We start from the raw sequence: 15,561 nt of genomic DNA, 5'->3' as shown, positions 1-15,561 counted from the left end.
GCTGGAGGAAGCCCCAGATAAGTGGAAATTTATTTTTATTTTTTTAATCCCCTCCCTGAACCTTCCCTTTAAGGGGGCTTTGCTATTAACCGCTAAAGTCGGCGGGCAGACATTTCCAAACGGCAGCAAAGCAGGGCTTAAAATGATAAATAACGTTCAGGCAGGACAAAAAAAGCAGGTTTTAAAACGATAAATTACGTTCACAATGTCTATGACGTTAGAATGATAAATATCGTTTCAAACAAATATCGGGCAGAAGGGGGCCCTTCTTATTTAACCGGCGCCATTTTTCACTGTACATGGAAGATTAGATTGACTTACATGGGCCTTCTTCCAGCCCCTAGCAGCCCAACAGGACCCTCGCTGTAGTTATGTTGCCCTCCAGAGTGCTGCTCTCCCGTAGGCTACTGCGCATGTACAGTATGGTCAAGGTCACGCGCTTCTCTCAATAGTTGCTAGGGGCTGGAAGAAGCCCCAGGTAAGTAAATCAAATCTTGCCCTGCAACAGCCCATTAGCTCAGATATCCTTTAACCAGTTCACCCCCAAGGGTTTTTACCCTAATGGACCAGAGGAATTTTCACCTGTCAGTGCTCCTCCCTTTTATTCCCTAATAACTTTATTACTACTTATCACAACAAAATGATCTATACCTCATTTTTTTTCGCCACCAATTAGGCTTTCTGTGGGTAGTACATTTTGCTAAGAATTTTTTTTTATTCTAAATGCGTAAGAATGGGAAAAACAATTATTTCTCAGTTTTCGGCCATTATAGTTTTAAAATTAAACGTTCTCCTCTGGATAAAACCAACACATTTTATTTGCCCAGTTTTCCCAATTATTAAACCGTTTAAATTATGTCCCTATCACAATGTATGGCGACAATATATGGAAATATATATGGTGTTATTTTTTTTAATTTATTTATTTTTTGTCCGGTCCATAATTACAAGCCCCTATGTAGTAAAGTAAAAGTAATTTTCCCTCATAAAATATAGATTAAAAAAGTCCCTAAGGCAACTATTTATGTATTTTTTTATCTTTTTTTTTTGGGGGGGGGGGGGGGGGGGGGGTTTTGGGGGGGGGGGGGGGTGGGGCTTTGGAAGTGAAAGTTAGTAATTTTATTAATATTGTGTATGTACTGTATGTATGTGCCTGTATGTGTAATTTGACTTTTAGGCCACAAGATGGCACTAGTGAACACTTTCCCATTTTATAGGAAGTGTTCACTTTTTTACATTTAACTACACTGTGACGGCTTCCTGTTTTATGAATGGACATGGCTGCTGTCAGCGGTCATGTCCATTCATTCCTGGCATTGCGATTGGGTAGAGGACCGCTCGGTTCTCTTCCCCAATCACTGAACACAGAGTCCCAACGGAAACGGCAGCGGGAGCGGCGTGCACACATGCGGAGCGGCGGTGGGAACGCACAACTTATTAAAACATCCTGTTGCTGTTAACAGGCTCAAACAGCACGTTTTAATAAGTTACTTTGTCATTAACTGGTTAATAAAACCTTTTCCAGTTACTAAGTTTTATATCAGCAAGTCCTCTTCCACTATCTCAGTAACCTTGGTTTTAATAACTGGATCATGTAACCCTAGACTTAAAGCCTAAGTCCAACAACTCAGATAATATCCAGTTGAATTTTGGACAGTTCATCACTTTTGCTTACATTAAACGCCTCTATTTTTTTCTTCTTTAAGGTTGCTCCAAAGATAAAAGCCTTTATGATGGAATCTGGAACGACTATGGTCGGGTATCAACCGCAAGGAGACAAAGCCAACTTCTTCCGAATGGTCATCTCCAACCCAGCCGCCACCAAATCCGACATCGACTTCCTGGTGGATGAAATTGTGAGACTGGGGCAAGACTTGTTGTAGTTGTACCATGTACAGATAACCGTCTCTGTGCTGGGGAAACCATCCCGCCTCCCAGTCATTCGACTAGTAGTAATATTTTTCTCTTGTTCAGTAAAGCAGAGCAGAAGTCTCCAGAAAGTACCCTCAGTACAGCTCTCCTCTGGCACCTTAACAAATATAGGATACAGAAATGTATATGTAGATCATTTAAACACAAATACTATTACCTAACTTGTGTACAGTGAAACCTTATATAAATGTCTTTGTTAAGGCTGTCAGAAACGTACAAAAAGAAACAAAAAAAACAAGGTAGCCGAGTACTGTAACCTGTAATCACTTGTATGTCTGTATGTGAATATTTACAGTATGTACAGGGCTGGGCCTTGACATAGGTAATATAGACCAATGCTTATAGAAGTAAATGCTGACAGAACAGGATTCCTAGATTGCTGGAGGATAAACGCACCCTTTCCAACCGTCCCGGTTTTTTGTTAGACAATCTAAATTCTTTGAAGGCCTAATAAGTATGATCGCGGTTCTGCTGAAACATGGGGTGGGGATGGTGGACTGGAGGTGGAGCACACATTTTCCTGACATGAGATCTGGAAAGAGTAAACACAGTAGGTTTCTGGAACCAAGAAATACATAAATCTGATTGGCTTAAAAGGATAAAAGCACAGTTGCCCCTCTCAAATCCTCCAAGGTGTCTGCTAAATGTCAGTGGCAATATCCAGTTGTCCTGTAGCAATAATGTCTTATCTTTGTTCAGCCTAGGAACCCCTAGGTAGCCTAAAGACCAAAAACATTACCCAGTCTTCTGGTCACCAGAAAGCAGAACTAGGCTCTCCATTATTACAGATGGGACCCCATGTGTTCATCCGCCATCTGTGCCTGGACGATGGCTGGGAGACTGGCAGACTTTATTTATTTTGAAGCATGTAACCAGGACCTAGTATGGGTGAAAGGCCAGGATCATTGCAGGTATATATGGCCACAGCCATAAACCCCCCGGGGGGGATTTGAAAAGGGAAATGCAGTATAAGTACTCTTATCCTTTGACATGTACAGAAAATTGCACATTTGATGAAAAGCACAATACTTTACACCCCATATCATTTATTGGGATCATTTCATATTATATGGTGAAAAGACCTTCACTTGAGAAAACTGACACATTCCGTAAGTAGGCTAACCTCTAGAATAATTTAACTGCACTAGTAACTTTCAATGTCATTATACAACTCTATCACCACCAATTTGTTTAGAAATTTTACTGACAGCAGAAGTGTTAGAAAAGTTTGCTTTGGTTAAAAAGAATACTAGAGTTCATTCGATAGAGCTCTGAGCTGATGGCTGGATGGTTCGGAGCTTGGCTTATGTTTAGAGAGGAATTATAATAGAAAAACAATAAGGGTACATTGATTTCTGCCCCATGCACTTTAAAGTCAACAAAGCCCTACTCTCTTAACAAACTGCATCCTCTATGATCGATAGAAGACCATCATGTTGTATATTAACTGGTCAAATACCCAAATAATATGTATGGTCATACAGTATATGGTCTAATTGCAGGCTTTTGGTGGAGGATATTGGGCCTTAATCAATTTTCATTTTCTCCTAAGTTTTCTCCTATGAAATCATTTTTCATCTTCTCTTTAAAAAACAACTTTTCAGCACCACTTTGCAATTGAAAAAGTACCCAAAAAGTACTTGTTGGTGGCTTAAAGGCATTTTATTGATAAGGTGTAAAAATGTTACTTAGTAGGACTTAGGAGAAAAAGTTAATTGAAAAGGGCCCACCATACCACATTGACCTGCTGTCCTAGTGAAATTCTTTATGTAATTAAACTAATGGGTCCTGCTAGAGCATACATGTCGTGGGCCAAATCTCGCCATCGGAGCCATTAAATTTGGCCCTCAAGTCCCACTTTGCATTATGTTTGGCCCTCTGTAGAACACCAGGGAAGCCATAAGTGGGAAGTAGGGGGTAAGCACTAAGAACTAGGGAACTGTATAGGGGAGGGTGGGGGCCTCTAGACATTAGAAAACTGTATAGGGGTTGGAAGGGGGCCATTAGACACCAGGAAACTTTATAAGGGAGGAAGGTGGCCAGTGGACATTGAGGTTGACCAGTGACTTGGTCACAGTGTTCAATTTTGGGCCATTTTGTATTTGAGTTTGACACCCCTGTGCTAGAGCAAGTCCTTTATTAAACTTTTTGTACATATAAAAAATGCTAAATAACAATTACAATCAAGCCTACACACAACCACATGAAATGTTATCTATTCCTTATCCAGTCCTACACCATTATACATTTTCATATCTCAGTTTACACTTTCTAATTTATACAACACCACAGCACAAACAGCAGATAAAAAGATAACCAATGTTCAAAAAATAATACTGACCAATCAGTAAACGCAAATCTCACTGGCTGCTGAAGGGTTACAGCCCTCTGCGCACCCCAACAACTGTTTGCACTGCCGTTCTGGTCAAGTGTACAGGCACCTTCTTTTGTGACAAGTAACCCAAATAAGTATCCTTATGTTTGATGGATTGAATCCTGTCTAGCAGCATTTAACCTCCTCCAAATGGTGTTCCCCTCATAACCTAACCAGTCCGAAAAAGCATTAATCAGTAAATAGTTGTGCATCCCCGTCTTAGTGTCTTGGGGGTCATAGTAGCACAGTCGTTGTAACAGGTATATTCTTGCTGTATTTTTAGGGAATATTTTGTGTAGATTGTGTACATTATCGTCAGGCAACTTTGTGAGCTGGGAATCAATGTCATAGTTTTACAGCAATTTAGCCGTTTAAAAAACAAAAAAACAAAAAAAAAAACCAATAGGTATAACAAAGATACTTGCTTATTTATATGCCGAGATTTACCATGTTAAAGAGGTGTCTTGTATTTTCTCCCATTTGTATTGTATTCTATTTATATATATAAATATATATATAGTATATATTATTGAGGTGAGTTCTAAATAATGTTTATTGTAATTTTAGTGTCTTTGTGAGCCAAAGAAAAACAAAAAATATAGTGGAACTTGTATCTCTAATAATCTAGTGCCCTCAAATGTAATTTGGAATTGTTAAATATATATCTAGGTTTATCAAAGGGTACTAAGATTTAGCGCTTACTGACACCCATTTGCATGAAAGGGTGTAAGTGGGGTTAAATTGTGGCCCCTTTTGAAAAATCTAGCGTGCAGGCTCATACAAAATATGTATATTTACTATTCTAGCACTTTAAAGCCATCGGCATCAATCGATGTTAACCGTTTTCCAAATAGTTGGTATAATTTGAATGTAGTCATTTGTTTCATAGCTGAATCAGTCTTGTCTCATTGTCTATTGAGAACAAATCTGTGCTCACACTGGAACATTGCACACATCTCTGGATTATCAGTGTACTTTGTGCACTTTAGATTTGCCGAAGGTTTACCCAAAACTTCTTTTGAAAAAAATTCTTTCATTGCAGCAATATAGGTGCTAATTGTATAACGTACTTTTTTCTTGTAAAACCAAGTTAATTTTAGCATTAAAGCCTAATTCCACTCGCACATAAAAACAGATTTTTAATGTAATAAACAAAAATTAATTATTCTACATTGTTAATCTTCCTATGACATAATTATCTATTAACCCTACTCATCAAACCACAATATTTACTGGACTCCATTCATTCTTTGACAACGGTCTTTAAAGGATACCCGAAGTGACATGTGACCTGATGAGATAGACATGGGTATGTACAGTGCCTAGCACACAAATAACTATGCTGTGTTTCTTTTTTTCTTTCTCTGCCTGAAAGAGTTAAATATCAGGTATGTAAGTGGCTGACTCAGTCCTGACTCAGACAGGAAGTGACTACAGTGTGACCCTACATACACATGTCTATCTCAACATGTCACATGTCACTTCGGGTATCCTTTAAAATGTTTGTGTACCTAGACTCGTATGCTTAAAACTGCTTAAAGGAAACCTAATGTCCAAAAAATAATAAACAGTTTTAACTCAGTGATCGAGGACGCCTGCGGCCAGGGCCGCGCAGGCGCAGTGGCCATCAACTGGCTCAGTCGCCAAAAGCAAAATGGCGTCACTGCGGGGTACCAGAGGGTTGTTCAGCGATGGCACAGGGCAGCTGCAGAGGGCCAGTAGACGCCCCAGGTGAGTTAAACTATGGTTTTTTTTTTTTACTTTTAGGTTTCCTTTTAAATAGGGCCTTGATTTGTAATGTGAATACTTTTTTTTTGATTTATTGGTTTTTGCCTCTTTTTATAATACTCGCATGTCGCCCATGGTAAGACCTGTATAAGCTGTGTAGTGATGGTCATGTCTAGGAGAACTCATAAAGAAGCATGTGATTTGTATGATCAGCTGATAGATTTGCAAAGCTCTGATTTGCTGAGATCACATCCTGATTTAGCACATCACCATGACTAGCAAATCAGAGACTTACATATCTATCATCTGACCAAACTGGTCACATGCTTCTCCATGAGTTCTCCCAGACATGACCATCACTAAAGCTGTGTGATTATATTGACTAAACTGGGTACGGTTTCTACTCATCCCTGTCGAAAAAAAATGTTCCCCCTGCTTCTGAAGCATTGTCTTCCTTGTTTCTTATTACAAATTCTCTGTCTCCTTCTCTTATCATCCCTGCATAGAACATACAGCACTTCAGAAAACTATGAGGCGTATGGGCTAGCGATAAGTCGTTTATTATAATAAGCAATGGCAATGGCATGCTTTGTATTTGAAGATCGGGCTAAAATGAGAAACTGCACATATACTGTATATTGCATTATATTAATCAAAGTCTTATTTTAAACCAGTTTATACACACATAAGTATTAGGACACAAGCAGTTCAATGACGTACAACTTATTGCGAAGGGTGTTCCTTACTAGACAGCAGCTTAGCAAAGCTTTCCTTCCTATTTCTCCTGTTATACTGGAGGTGGAGGTTAGTATGTTTGATTTACATAGTGTGGGTGGCCTCTACAGCTGTAAAAAAGGCTCATCTTCACCACTAGAAACCCCCCATACAACCCACTGTCATGTGTGGCCCCCCTTTCCTCTCCCTGCCCGGTGCATGTCATACACTATTCAGAAGGGGAGAATAACTAATAACTGACACAGCCTATAAGATCGAATTGCCAAGTAGGGAGTTGATGCAGGATTATGCAAAGTTTTATGCAAATTTATGCTTGAAAATTTTACCTCAGCAGGATTTGATTGGTTCAGTTTCAAGCTGCATACATTTGCATACAAAATGTGCATAATGCTGCATCAACTCATTGCATTGACCATCCCTATTGCCAAGCATGGGAATCATCACCTGAACTTCACTTTAACCAAGTAAAGTTCTTGCAGACATTTTTAGCTTGTGCTGCTAGTACTTGCTTCCTAATGTGTCGTTATATTTGGCATCATGGATGTCTAGCTGTGTGGAGTTAGGCTTTAATATTTTGAGATCTTTTGAAGGAAGTCTTATCGCGAAACAATAAAATTTGCCCATGCAAATTTCTACGGTCAAACACTGCTCTTCCACGTACAAAAGGTGTAGAAAGTCTGCAGAATGATGGCCAACAATTCATGTAAAAGTAACAGTTGTAGCCTTTGGTGACAAAACTGCTTCCCCGTCACTTGCCTAAGGCTACACAGTGACAGGAGCAGTGACCAGGAGTGGTTGTGGTGGACATAGTTGACTAGTATTGCTCACGGTATCTTGTGAACTATTACTGCTGTTTCTCAGGATGGAACAGCTCTGTGTCAAAGACATCAGTGCCGCTGTCACAGAAATGTAAGCATAAACCTTAGACAACTAGCTTGTAAGTCTTATTGGCCCAACAGATAATGCAGTCCTAGCTCTTTATCAGTATGGCACTGGTGGATCAAAGTTCAACCCTCCTGTACAGCTGCCTACAGAAAAATAGGAGGAGCTGGACTTATGGGCTAGTGCTGAACTAGTCAGCACTTGTCCAGTGCAGTTTTTTCTTTATTTTAAGCTTAGAAGGGCTTTAGAAAAAAAAGAACCATTAAGAATCCATTTCAGAGTTCAACAATCCATGTTTGCTAATGTTCTTCAGAAACACAGGATTAAATCAAAAACTAGTAGCCAGGTTCACAAGCTTGATGAGGCCTCCTAGTATTAGCTTTTTAAAATTTGTCCGTAGAAAAAAATAGAAACTGAAAATGATCCACAAACCAGTAGGCGTACAAATTTCTCTTTAGATATATAGTTCACCTAGAAGTTATCTCCTCCATAATTATCCCCCTTAAAAGAGACACCAATATGGTGAAACATTGGCATGCTGGAGACACAGGTGCTAACCTTGGCCATTCTCACCACACATAAACAAAGAGTCAACTGCGAACTACTACGAGTTTGGGCTACACAATGACTCCAGCCTGCCATGTCATATTCAGATTTAAAATGTATGGGATTTTTTTCTTATTTTTCTTAATAGGCAACAAAAGTGAACCCAATATCACTTCCTTTATAATAGTTTGATCGTAATAATTGCAGTTATTGTACACAACTTCCAACAATATTAATTGAACGGATAAGTGGCCACTCTGTATTTTACCATTACATAGCTGTTCTCAACTCTGTGCTGTGATTTGTTAATTCATACCAGTTGTCAAAGTGTCTCTAGAAGTTTCACTGGTTGTGACAATCGTGCGTCCTCGTCCTTTTTAGTATCTTGTCCGAATGATTTGTCTCATGCTCATACTAGGCTCAGTGATCCTTTCCTGTTTGATGAAAGCACACAGTGGCTCTTTAAGTGAAAATGATAATACTTGTACAAATTAGATAAGTGGGCTTGTTTAGTGGAACAGTGGAAGAGGCAAAGTTGACTGCAGCTAGTCGAGATCCATCTTCTACTTCGTCTGACGTTTCTAAATTCTGCAATTAAACTTTTGCGCCTCACACTATTTATGGAAGGAGCTCTCAAGTGCCAATTTAGAGAAATAAAATGACATTTGGTTTTATTGTTGCTGTGGAATGATCAGTCTGTAACAACTAGTCAATGTTGAAGAGAAAGAAATTAACATAAATGAATTTATAACTGCTCTGGTTTTCAAGGGAAGACTTGTTTCTTTTGCTGGGGTATGAGTCACAATATGGCTACTACTGGGCAGGTAGAAAATGGTAAATGTAAGAACTGAGTTCCACATAATCCAGATGAAAATGATAAAGTTGCATATGTTTACCAAACTACTGCCAACAGTTCTAATCCTGGCTTCACATAATATTTCAAATGGTTCTGGACGTACACTGGAGGCAACTACTGTATTTTCTGTTGTAAATGTAACTAAAGACATGATTAGATGATAGTAACCCAGTGCAGTTAAGAATCGCTCATGTTTGTTTGGTGCTTTAACCCTCCTTCCTTTGGTTGACCCTTTGCAGCAGACAGACTGCACCTCACTTTTCCAAACCACTGTACTGTTTTTCCCTGAGTGAGTGAGCTTGGGGTGTCTCCTTGCTCCTCTCATCATAGGCATAAATGTCCATGCTTGAAAGTCTACAGCTTGCATGTCCAGGGGAAGAGCTTCCTTAACAGAAACTGGCAGCAAGATGTTAACCTCACATTCATCTTACCATCTGTGGGTACCGCAAGACACAAGAGCAGGCTATTGAATGGCTTGCCTTGTGTTTCCTCCAGCCCCTTGTAGTTAGTCAGCTCCCTCAGTGTTCTTGCTGTGCGAATCGTTGTGCTCCTGTGATATCTGCAATGCAGTTGGGTTACAAGCCACTGCACATACGCTGTTCTAGGCTGCGTGGCTCCTCCACATGCACAAGCACAGTTACAGTTTTAACAAACTGCACATGCGCACAACGCTTCAGGCAACGGGACAGCGATCAGAGGGTGTGTGCGGCCAGTACTGTGCATGCGCACTAGTCCATGACTAAGCTGAGTCACTGGCTTTATGGTGCTGACACAGGCACAACAGAGGGGACTGGGAGGATATTGAGGGAGCAGATGGAAGAAGCCCCAGGTAAGTAAAAATCTTGTCTCCGTTACATTAATGTCCATAGTATCCAGTCAGATTACCATTTCTCATTTCTGGTAAAATAAAAAAGTGTCTGGCATTTATGGGCAAAGAGAAGAGTCCTACCTCCAGACAGCATTATACCTTGAGCCTAGAGAAGAACTATTGATTTGGTAGGCCATGCTCCCATTAGCACAATTTGCAGGTTGGTTACCATAAATTCTGGATAATTATAAAAATCCACACGCACTAAACAAATGTCCCCCATTTTTGACGGCTGTATTCTAGTCATATGGGCCTAAGCTTATAGACTTGACAGAGATGTTTATAAAGCTAGCAGAGGCTGAAAACTGATTTTTAAGCTTTTGTGTATTTTACTGAAGTGTGTGAATAGATGAAGTGTATATTATTTTTAATGTCCAAATGTGTACTTTGTACTATTTTGTGGTCAATATGTCTTTTTTTAACGTTCAGTAACTGCAGCGTTTTCAGCCTGTGCAAGCCTTATGAACATAGGTGGATATTTATTTGGTTCAGATAACTCCACTCTACATTACAATGACTGGAAAGTGGTTGGTATTATCAATAGTAGGGACAGTTGCAAATGCCAATATTTCCAATTGTGAGGGAATTCCAATTTCTGTGAAATCCTGAAGAAATTGGAATTTCCGGTTTCTGAGTAAATTTGAATTCCCGATTTCGGCGGAATTCGTTTTTTTTTTTTTCTGCTATTTTGTCAATAAAGTTAGTTGATTTAAAAAATGTTTTTACCGAATTTCAAATTCTCTGACCAACCTAACAATTCCCAGTTTTGTAATTGGCCTAAAAATTTTGAGTGTTGGTAATCGGTATTCTGTGAAATTCTGATTTCCGTGGTACAATACTGATTTTCTAGTTGGCCAATACTTCAGAATCTTGTGATTGGCCTAAATAATCACAGTCTTGGTAATGTAGCATTCCACAGAATTCTGATTTCCGCACTCCCATTTCCACCGTGGGAAACTGGAATTCCGCGGAATTTGGAAGCTCATCCTCTAATCAAAAGCGCTAATGGGTGGGCATCCTGTGCCTGCCAAGATAAGTCCACCCACCAGTGCTATGAATTACACCGATATGAATGCCAGCTTCCATTTGGCCAGTTCGGGTTTCTCTCAGACCTTCTAGGCTAGAAAATGTTTGCTATTTAATGTTCATTCATGTTTACATCCATTATAACATGACAACAAATCTGAGTGTCAGTAACATGAGTACAACAGGCTCACTTACAGACTGATAACAGAGAGGAGTCTATATTGTCTCAGGAGGAATGTCAGGGATCGTAGCAATAGTTACACTGCCATATTTGGTTCTGTCAGGGCACCGTATGTGTGAAACGTGAGAGATATGGTTGTGGCGTGATCAATGGACTCTTGCTATCCTGTGTCTTAAAAAATAAAAAGAGATGTTTAATTATTACAGATGATATGCAATGCAGTTTTAATTTTTCAATAAAACTCTACCTTAAAACCCACCAAAGCTGTTTCGTGTTGATTTGTCAGTTTTAATATGTGTAGTTTCACAGGTTTTGCACACATCTGCTCTCCCACCATTCATACAAGTCAAACAGTCTAGCACACAAATAACTATGCTGTGTTTCTTTTTTTCATTCTCTGCCTGAAAGAGTTAAACATCAGGTATGTAAATGGCAGTTCCTGTATGAGTCAGGACTGGGTCAGACTACAGTGTGACCCTCACTGATAAGAAATTACAACTATAAAACACTTTCCTAGCAGAAAATGGCTTCTGAGAGCCGGAAAGAGATAAAAAGGGTCAATAGTTCATAGATTTTACCTGTGGCATACTTCAACGAATGTGTCATTGAGCAAAAACAATAAAAACAGTAAAAACTTAAAAAGTAGATTTAAATCTAAAACAAAAAAAAATTTCACCTTGGATGTCCTGTAAGCACTTGGGTTTGATGCAATATTCACCAACCAACCTCACTCAATACCAAAGTAAATTAAGAACTATTAGGAGATGGGAAATAATCCAGTCTACATTTTTCAGTGCCTATGAACAAGAGGAAACATTGTTTTTTTTAACTATGTCAAAATGGAGTAAGATTCACTATCACTGTAGAAATAACCTTTGAAGGACACCTGAACTGGGAGGGATATTTATTTCATTTTAAACCATACCAGTTGCCTGGCTGTCCTGCTGATGTCTTTGGCTGCAGTAGTGTCTGGATCACACACCTGAAACAAGCATGCAACTTGTTCAGGGTCTACGGCTAAAAGTAGGCAACAGGTATTGTTTAAAGGAAAAAGATATGGCAGCCTCCATATCCCTCTCAGTTCAAGTGTCCTTTAAGTTACTACAAAGATTTTTTTATACCTCAGCATTAGCTCATAATAAAGATTCTAATTTATCACCAAATTGCTTTTGCAGAGACGGTACTCTATAATTGGAACAACAGAACATATTTGGTGGTTTCATTCAATATTAAAAATGTATTGGATGAAAACTGGTCAACTGATTGCCAAGGTGTTATATGCCTAATGATCATGCAATACTTCTTGTTTTGAGAACAAGGAAAATAAAGTCAAGTACCTGGGAACACAGATGGATCCACCACTTTTCCGCTGTAGTAAGATAATATGTATCCAAACAATGGTAATCTAATGCCTTATCTATGCAGACGAAGATTCATGAAATCTGGAAAACATCACAGGGACTATGGAAAGCTGCAGCATACTATGCTGCACACTGCAGATTGCTTGTCGTCATCACGCTGGCCGCTACGCGTCATCACGCTGGCCGGCATGACAGTACTGCGCATGCGCGGTTTATTAACTGTAAACCATGCAAGCACAGTACTGTCACGCCGGCCTCTGTGATGACGCGTAGCGGCCGGCGTGATGACGAGTCATCGTTCAGGAAGTGTCAGCCCGACACTCGGCCCCGGTGTCGCCAGTCGTGATTTTTGCGGAGGGACCGGGAGAGGAGCCAGGAGGACACCGGGGGACCTCCTACGGTGGGCTGGAGAAAGCCCCAGGTAAGTTCTGATTTTGTTTTTGTTTTACTCCTCGGAGTCCCTTTAAATACGCTGAATGGTACGGTGAAGGATGGGGCTCTCCCTGCTGTCTTAGGGCTAAAGGTGACTCTGTCACAAGAACCAAATTGCTTTAACTATTAGCTGTGTCTAGACTTAAAGCAAACCAGAGGTGATCCTCAGGTGAAAAAACACTTACCTAAAGAGAGGGAAACCTCTGTATCCTCCAGAAGCTTCCCACGCTGTCCTCTGGACCTCTGCTGCGGCCTGAGACCCTCCTGCACATACAGACCATGCTTCCATCTGTGGCTGAGCAAAGGTACACAGCCGCTCGTGCATGAGCAGCTCCAGCTCACTGCGCAGGCCAGGCAGTGCTCATGCAGGTACAGTACGGCCACACTGAAAAGAAACGTGACAACAGGAGACCAGAGGATGACATGAGACGTCTCTATGGGATCCAGAGGCTCTGTTCTTCTTAGGAAAGTATCATGGCTGGATTTGTATATTTTACCGCCCAAGGCCCACTGTCTCCAACCCCGCCTCCTTCCAACCACCCCATCCTGTGCACCACTTGTCCTGTGTGCTCCCTCTGTCCCATTTGTTCCCCTGGTCCTGTGCTCTCATCTTTTGCTTCCCCATCCTGTGTACTTCCATGGTCCTGTGTACAACTTCCCCCCATTCTATGCTGTGCTTGGGAAGGGGGGAGCACAGCACAGGATGGGGGGGGGGGAGCACAGGACCAGTGCTTCTCTGCTTGCCTCTGTGGAAGCAGGGCAGCCATGGACTGGGTTTGTGACTGCTGCGGTTTACATGTTTGGCAGTTTAAAGAGAAACCATAACCAAGAATTGAACTTCATTCCAATCAGTAGCTGATACCCCCTTTCCCATGAGAAATCTATTCCTTTTCTCAAACGGATCATCAGGGGGCTCTGTATGGCTGATTTTGTGGTGAAACCCCTCCCACAGTGTGATGTCAGCACCTCACAGCACTGTGGGAGCCTTGTTGCATTGTGGGAAATAACAGCTGTTCCCAACTGACAAAAAAGCAAGCAGTGTCTCCTTCCAGTGACATCACCTGCCAGCAGTAAAAATGTCACCATGTGAAAGGGCCTATTTCCACTACACGCGGATTCTGGGTGCAGAAAAACTGACTCCAATGAATGCCTATGGGCCTGTTTCCACTAAACGCAATTTTTCTGATGCAGATTTCCCATAGGCATTCATTGGAGTCAGTTTTCTGCATCCAGAATCCGTGTGTAGTGGAAACAGGCCCTTAATGTCAGTATGTAAATCAGGGGAGGAAAGATTTTACAATGAGCAAACTTTGACTAAATCATTTATACATAATTATTGTAAAAATTAAGCACTTTTTTATTACATTATTTTCACTGGAGTTCCTCTTTAACTGCCTTAGTGTGCCCATCCCTTGCTTCCTGGTCCCCAGGCCATGGCCTTTGTGCATCAAATCTGGCCATAGAAAGTATTTGTACCCAAGGTTTGCCTTGGGTACAATTTACGAGTAAGAAAATGTTAATGTTATTGGCTGTGAAAGCAACTAATTAAAGCAAATAATGGCTATGATGAGCTAGCTGCTGTGACTAATTGTTGTGACTTGGCCCTTACCTGTAGGCTGTTGGGCCATATTCAGCATGCGGGCCTTGTGTTTGCCACCTGTCATCTAGTGGTTCCCCTTGAACCAGCCCTCCATGTAAAGAGCAGCATTAAAAGCATGATAAGGAAGTATTATCAAGTATTTAACCATGCCTGCACGTGAGCCAGTCTACTCTGTCACAGGTATTGGGTCCTGGCCTGATGACATCATCAATCTTAGCTGGCACTGCAAAAGGTGAGACACAACTTTTCTCAGCATTGCTTCTCTTTACTGATCTCTGTGGGTGGGGAGAAGGAGTATCAATTCAGACATCAAGGAGGGCTTCTCTGATCAGTCCTCTATACAGCCATACCTCCCAACTTTTTGAGATAAGAAAGAGGGACACTTAAGCCATGCCCCATTACACCCCTAACCACATCCCAGACACACCCCTAGCCATGCATACCATAAAGATCCCATTAAAAAAATATGTACCGTAGTTTTAGAATTCGAAACACACTTATCCTTTCTATCCTGGTTCATTTTTCTTCATATTAACTTTTGAAAATAAGAAGTATATCAATTTAAAGGATGGGAATAAAGTTTAGAGTCAATTAAACACATTTTTCAGTAGAAAAATACATATATTTACACAGATCTGTACATCAGTCCTGAAAGAGGGACACATGAGGAAGAAAGAGGGACAGAGGGATTGGGTGCCCAAATAGGGACTGATCCTTCAAAAAAGGGACATTTGGGAGTTACGAAAGATCTGTAGTAGAAATAAACAGAGTTGCATGTTTGCATACGATGCTGTGCTCATTGCTGGCTACAGACTTATGCTGGGAATACACGGCTCAATTCAGAGCCATTTAGATGGCTCGATTGATAATTTCCGACACGTCCGATCTCCTGCCCGATCGTTTCCGCGCTCAATTCTGAACGGGAGACAATGGAAAAAGAAAAACGAGAAAAAGATAAGAGAATCACCCGCAGAATCGAGCGTGAAAAACGATCGGGCGAGGAATCGAATTCGAAAATCGAGCCGTGTAGTCCCAGCATT

At 40.7% G+C, this 15,561-nt stretch overlaps 1 protein-coding gene and 1 long non-coding RNA gene across 4 annotated transcripts in view; one reads left to right on the top strand and one right to left on the bottom strand.

The window, feature by feature from the left end:
• Positions 1 to 11,391, top strand: part of GAD1 (glutamate decarboxylase 1) — a 185,710-nt gene extending 174,319 nt beyond the window's left edge. For both annotated transcript variants that reach the window (XM_068245543.1, XM_068245542.1), the window contains one exon: positions 1,707 to 11,391. In XM_068245543.1, the coding sequence (XP_068101644.1) occupies positions 1,707 to 1,883 (177 nt within the window). In that variant the 3' untranslated portion in view covers positions 1,884 to 11,391. The remainder of the gene's footprint in view (positions 1 to 1,706) is intronic.
• LOC137524968 (uncharacterized) overlaps positions 1 to 15,561 on the bottom strand; it is a 210,413-nt gene that overhangs the window by 174,025 nt on the left and 20,827 nt on the right. Inside the window, exon 3 of one of the 2 annotated variants that reach the window (XR_011022822.1) lies at positions 1,099 to 2,029. The exons of the other annotated variant lie outside the window; for it this stretch is intronic. This is a non-coding gene — a long non-coding RNA (uncharacterized lncRNA). Of the gene's footprint in view, positions 1 to 1,098; positions 2,030 to 15,561 lie in introns of those variants that run through there. 2 annotated transcript variants of the gene reach the window in all.

This window comes from Hyperolius riggenbachi, chromosome 7 (assembly GCF_040937935.1).
Source record: "Hyperolius riggenbachi isolate aHypRig1 chromosome 7, aHypRig1.pri, whole genome shotgun sequence".
Classification (NCBI taxonomy): Eukaryota; Metazoa; Chordata; class Amphibia; order Anura; family Hyperoliidae; genus Hyperolius; species Hyperolius riggenbachi.
The sequence above is the reverse complement of the archived record's forward strand: the minus strand, read 5'-3'. Positions and strand labels throughout refer to the sequence as shown.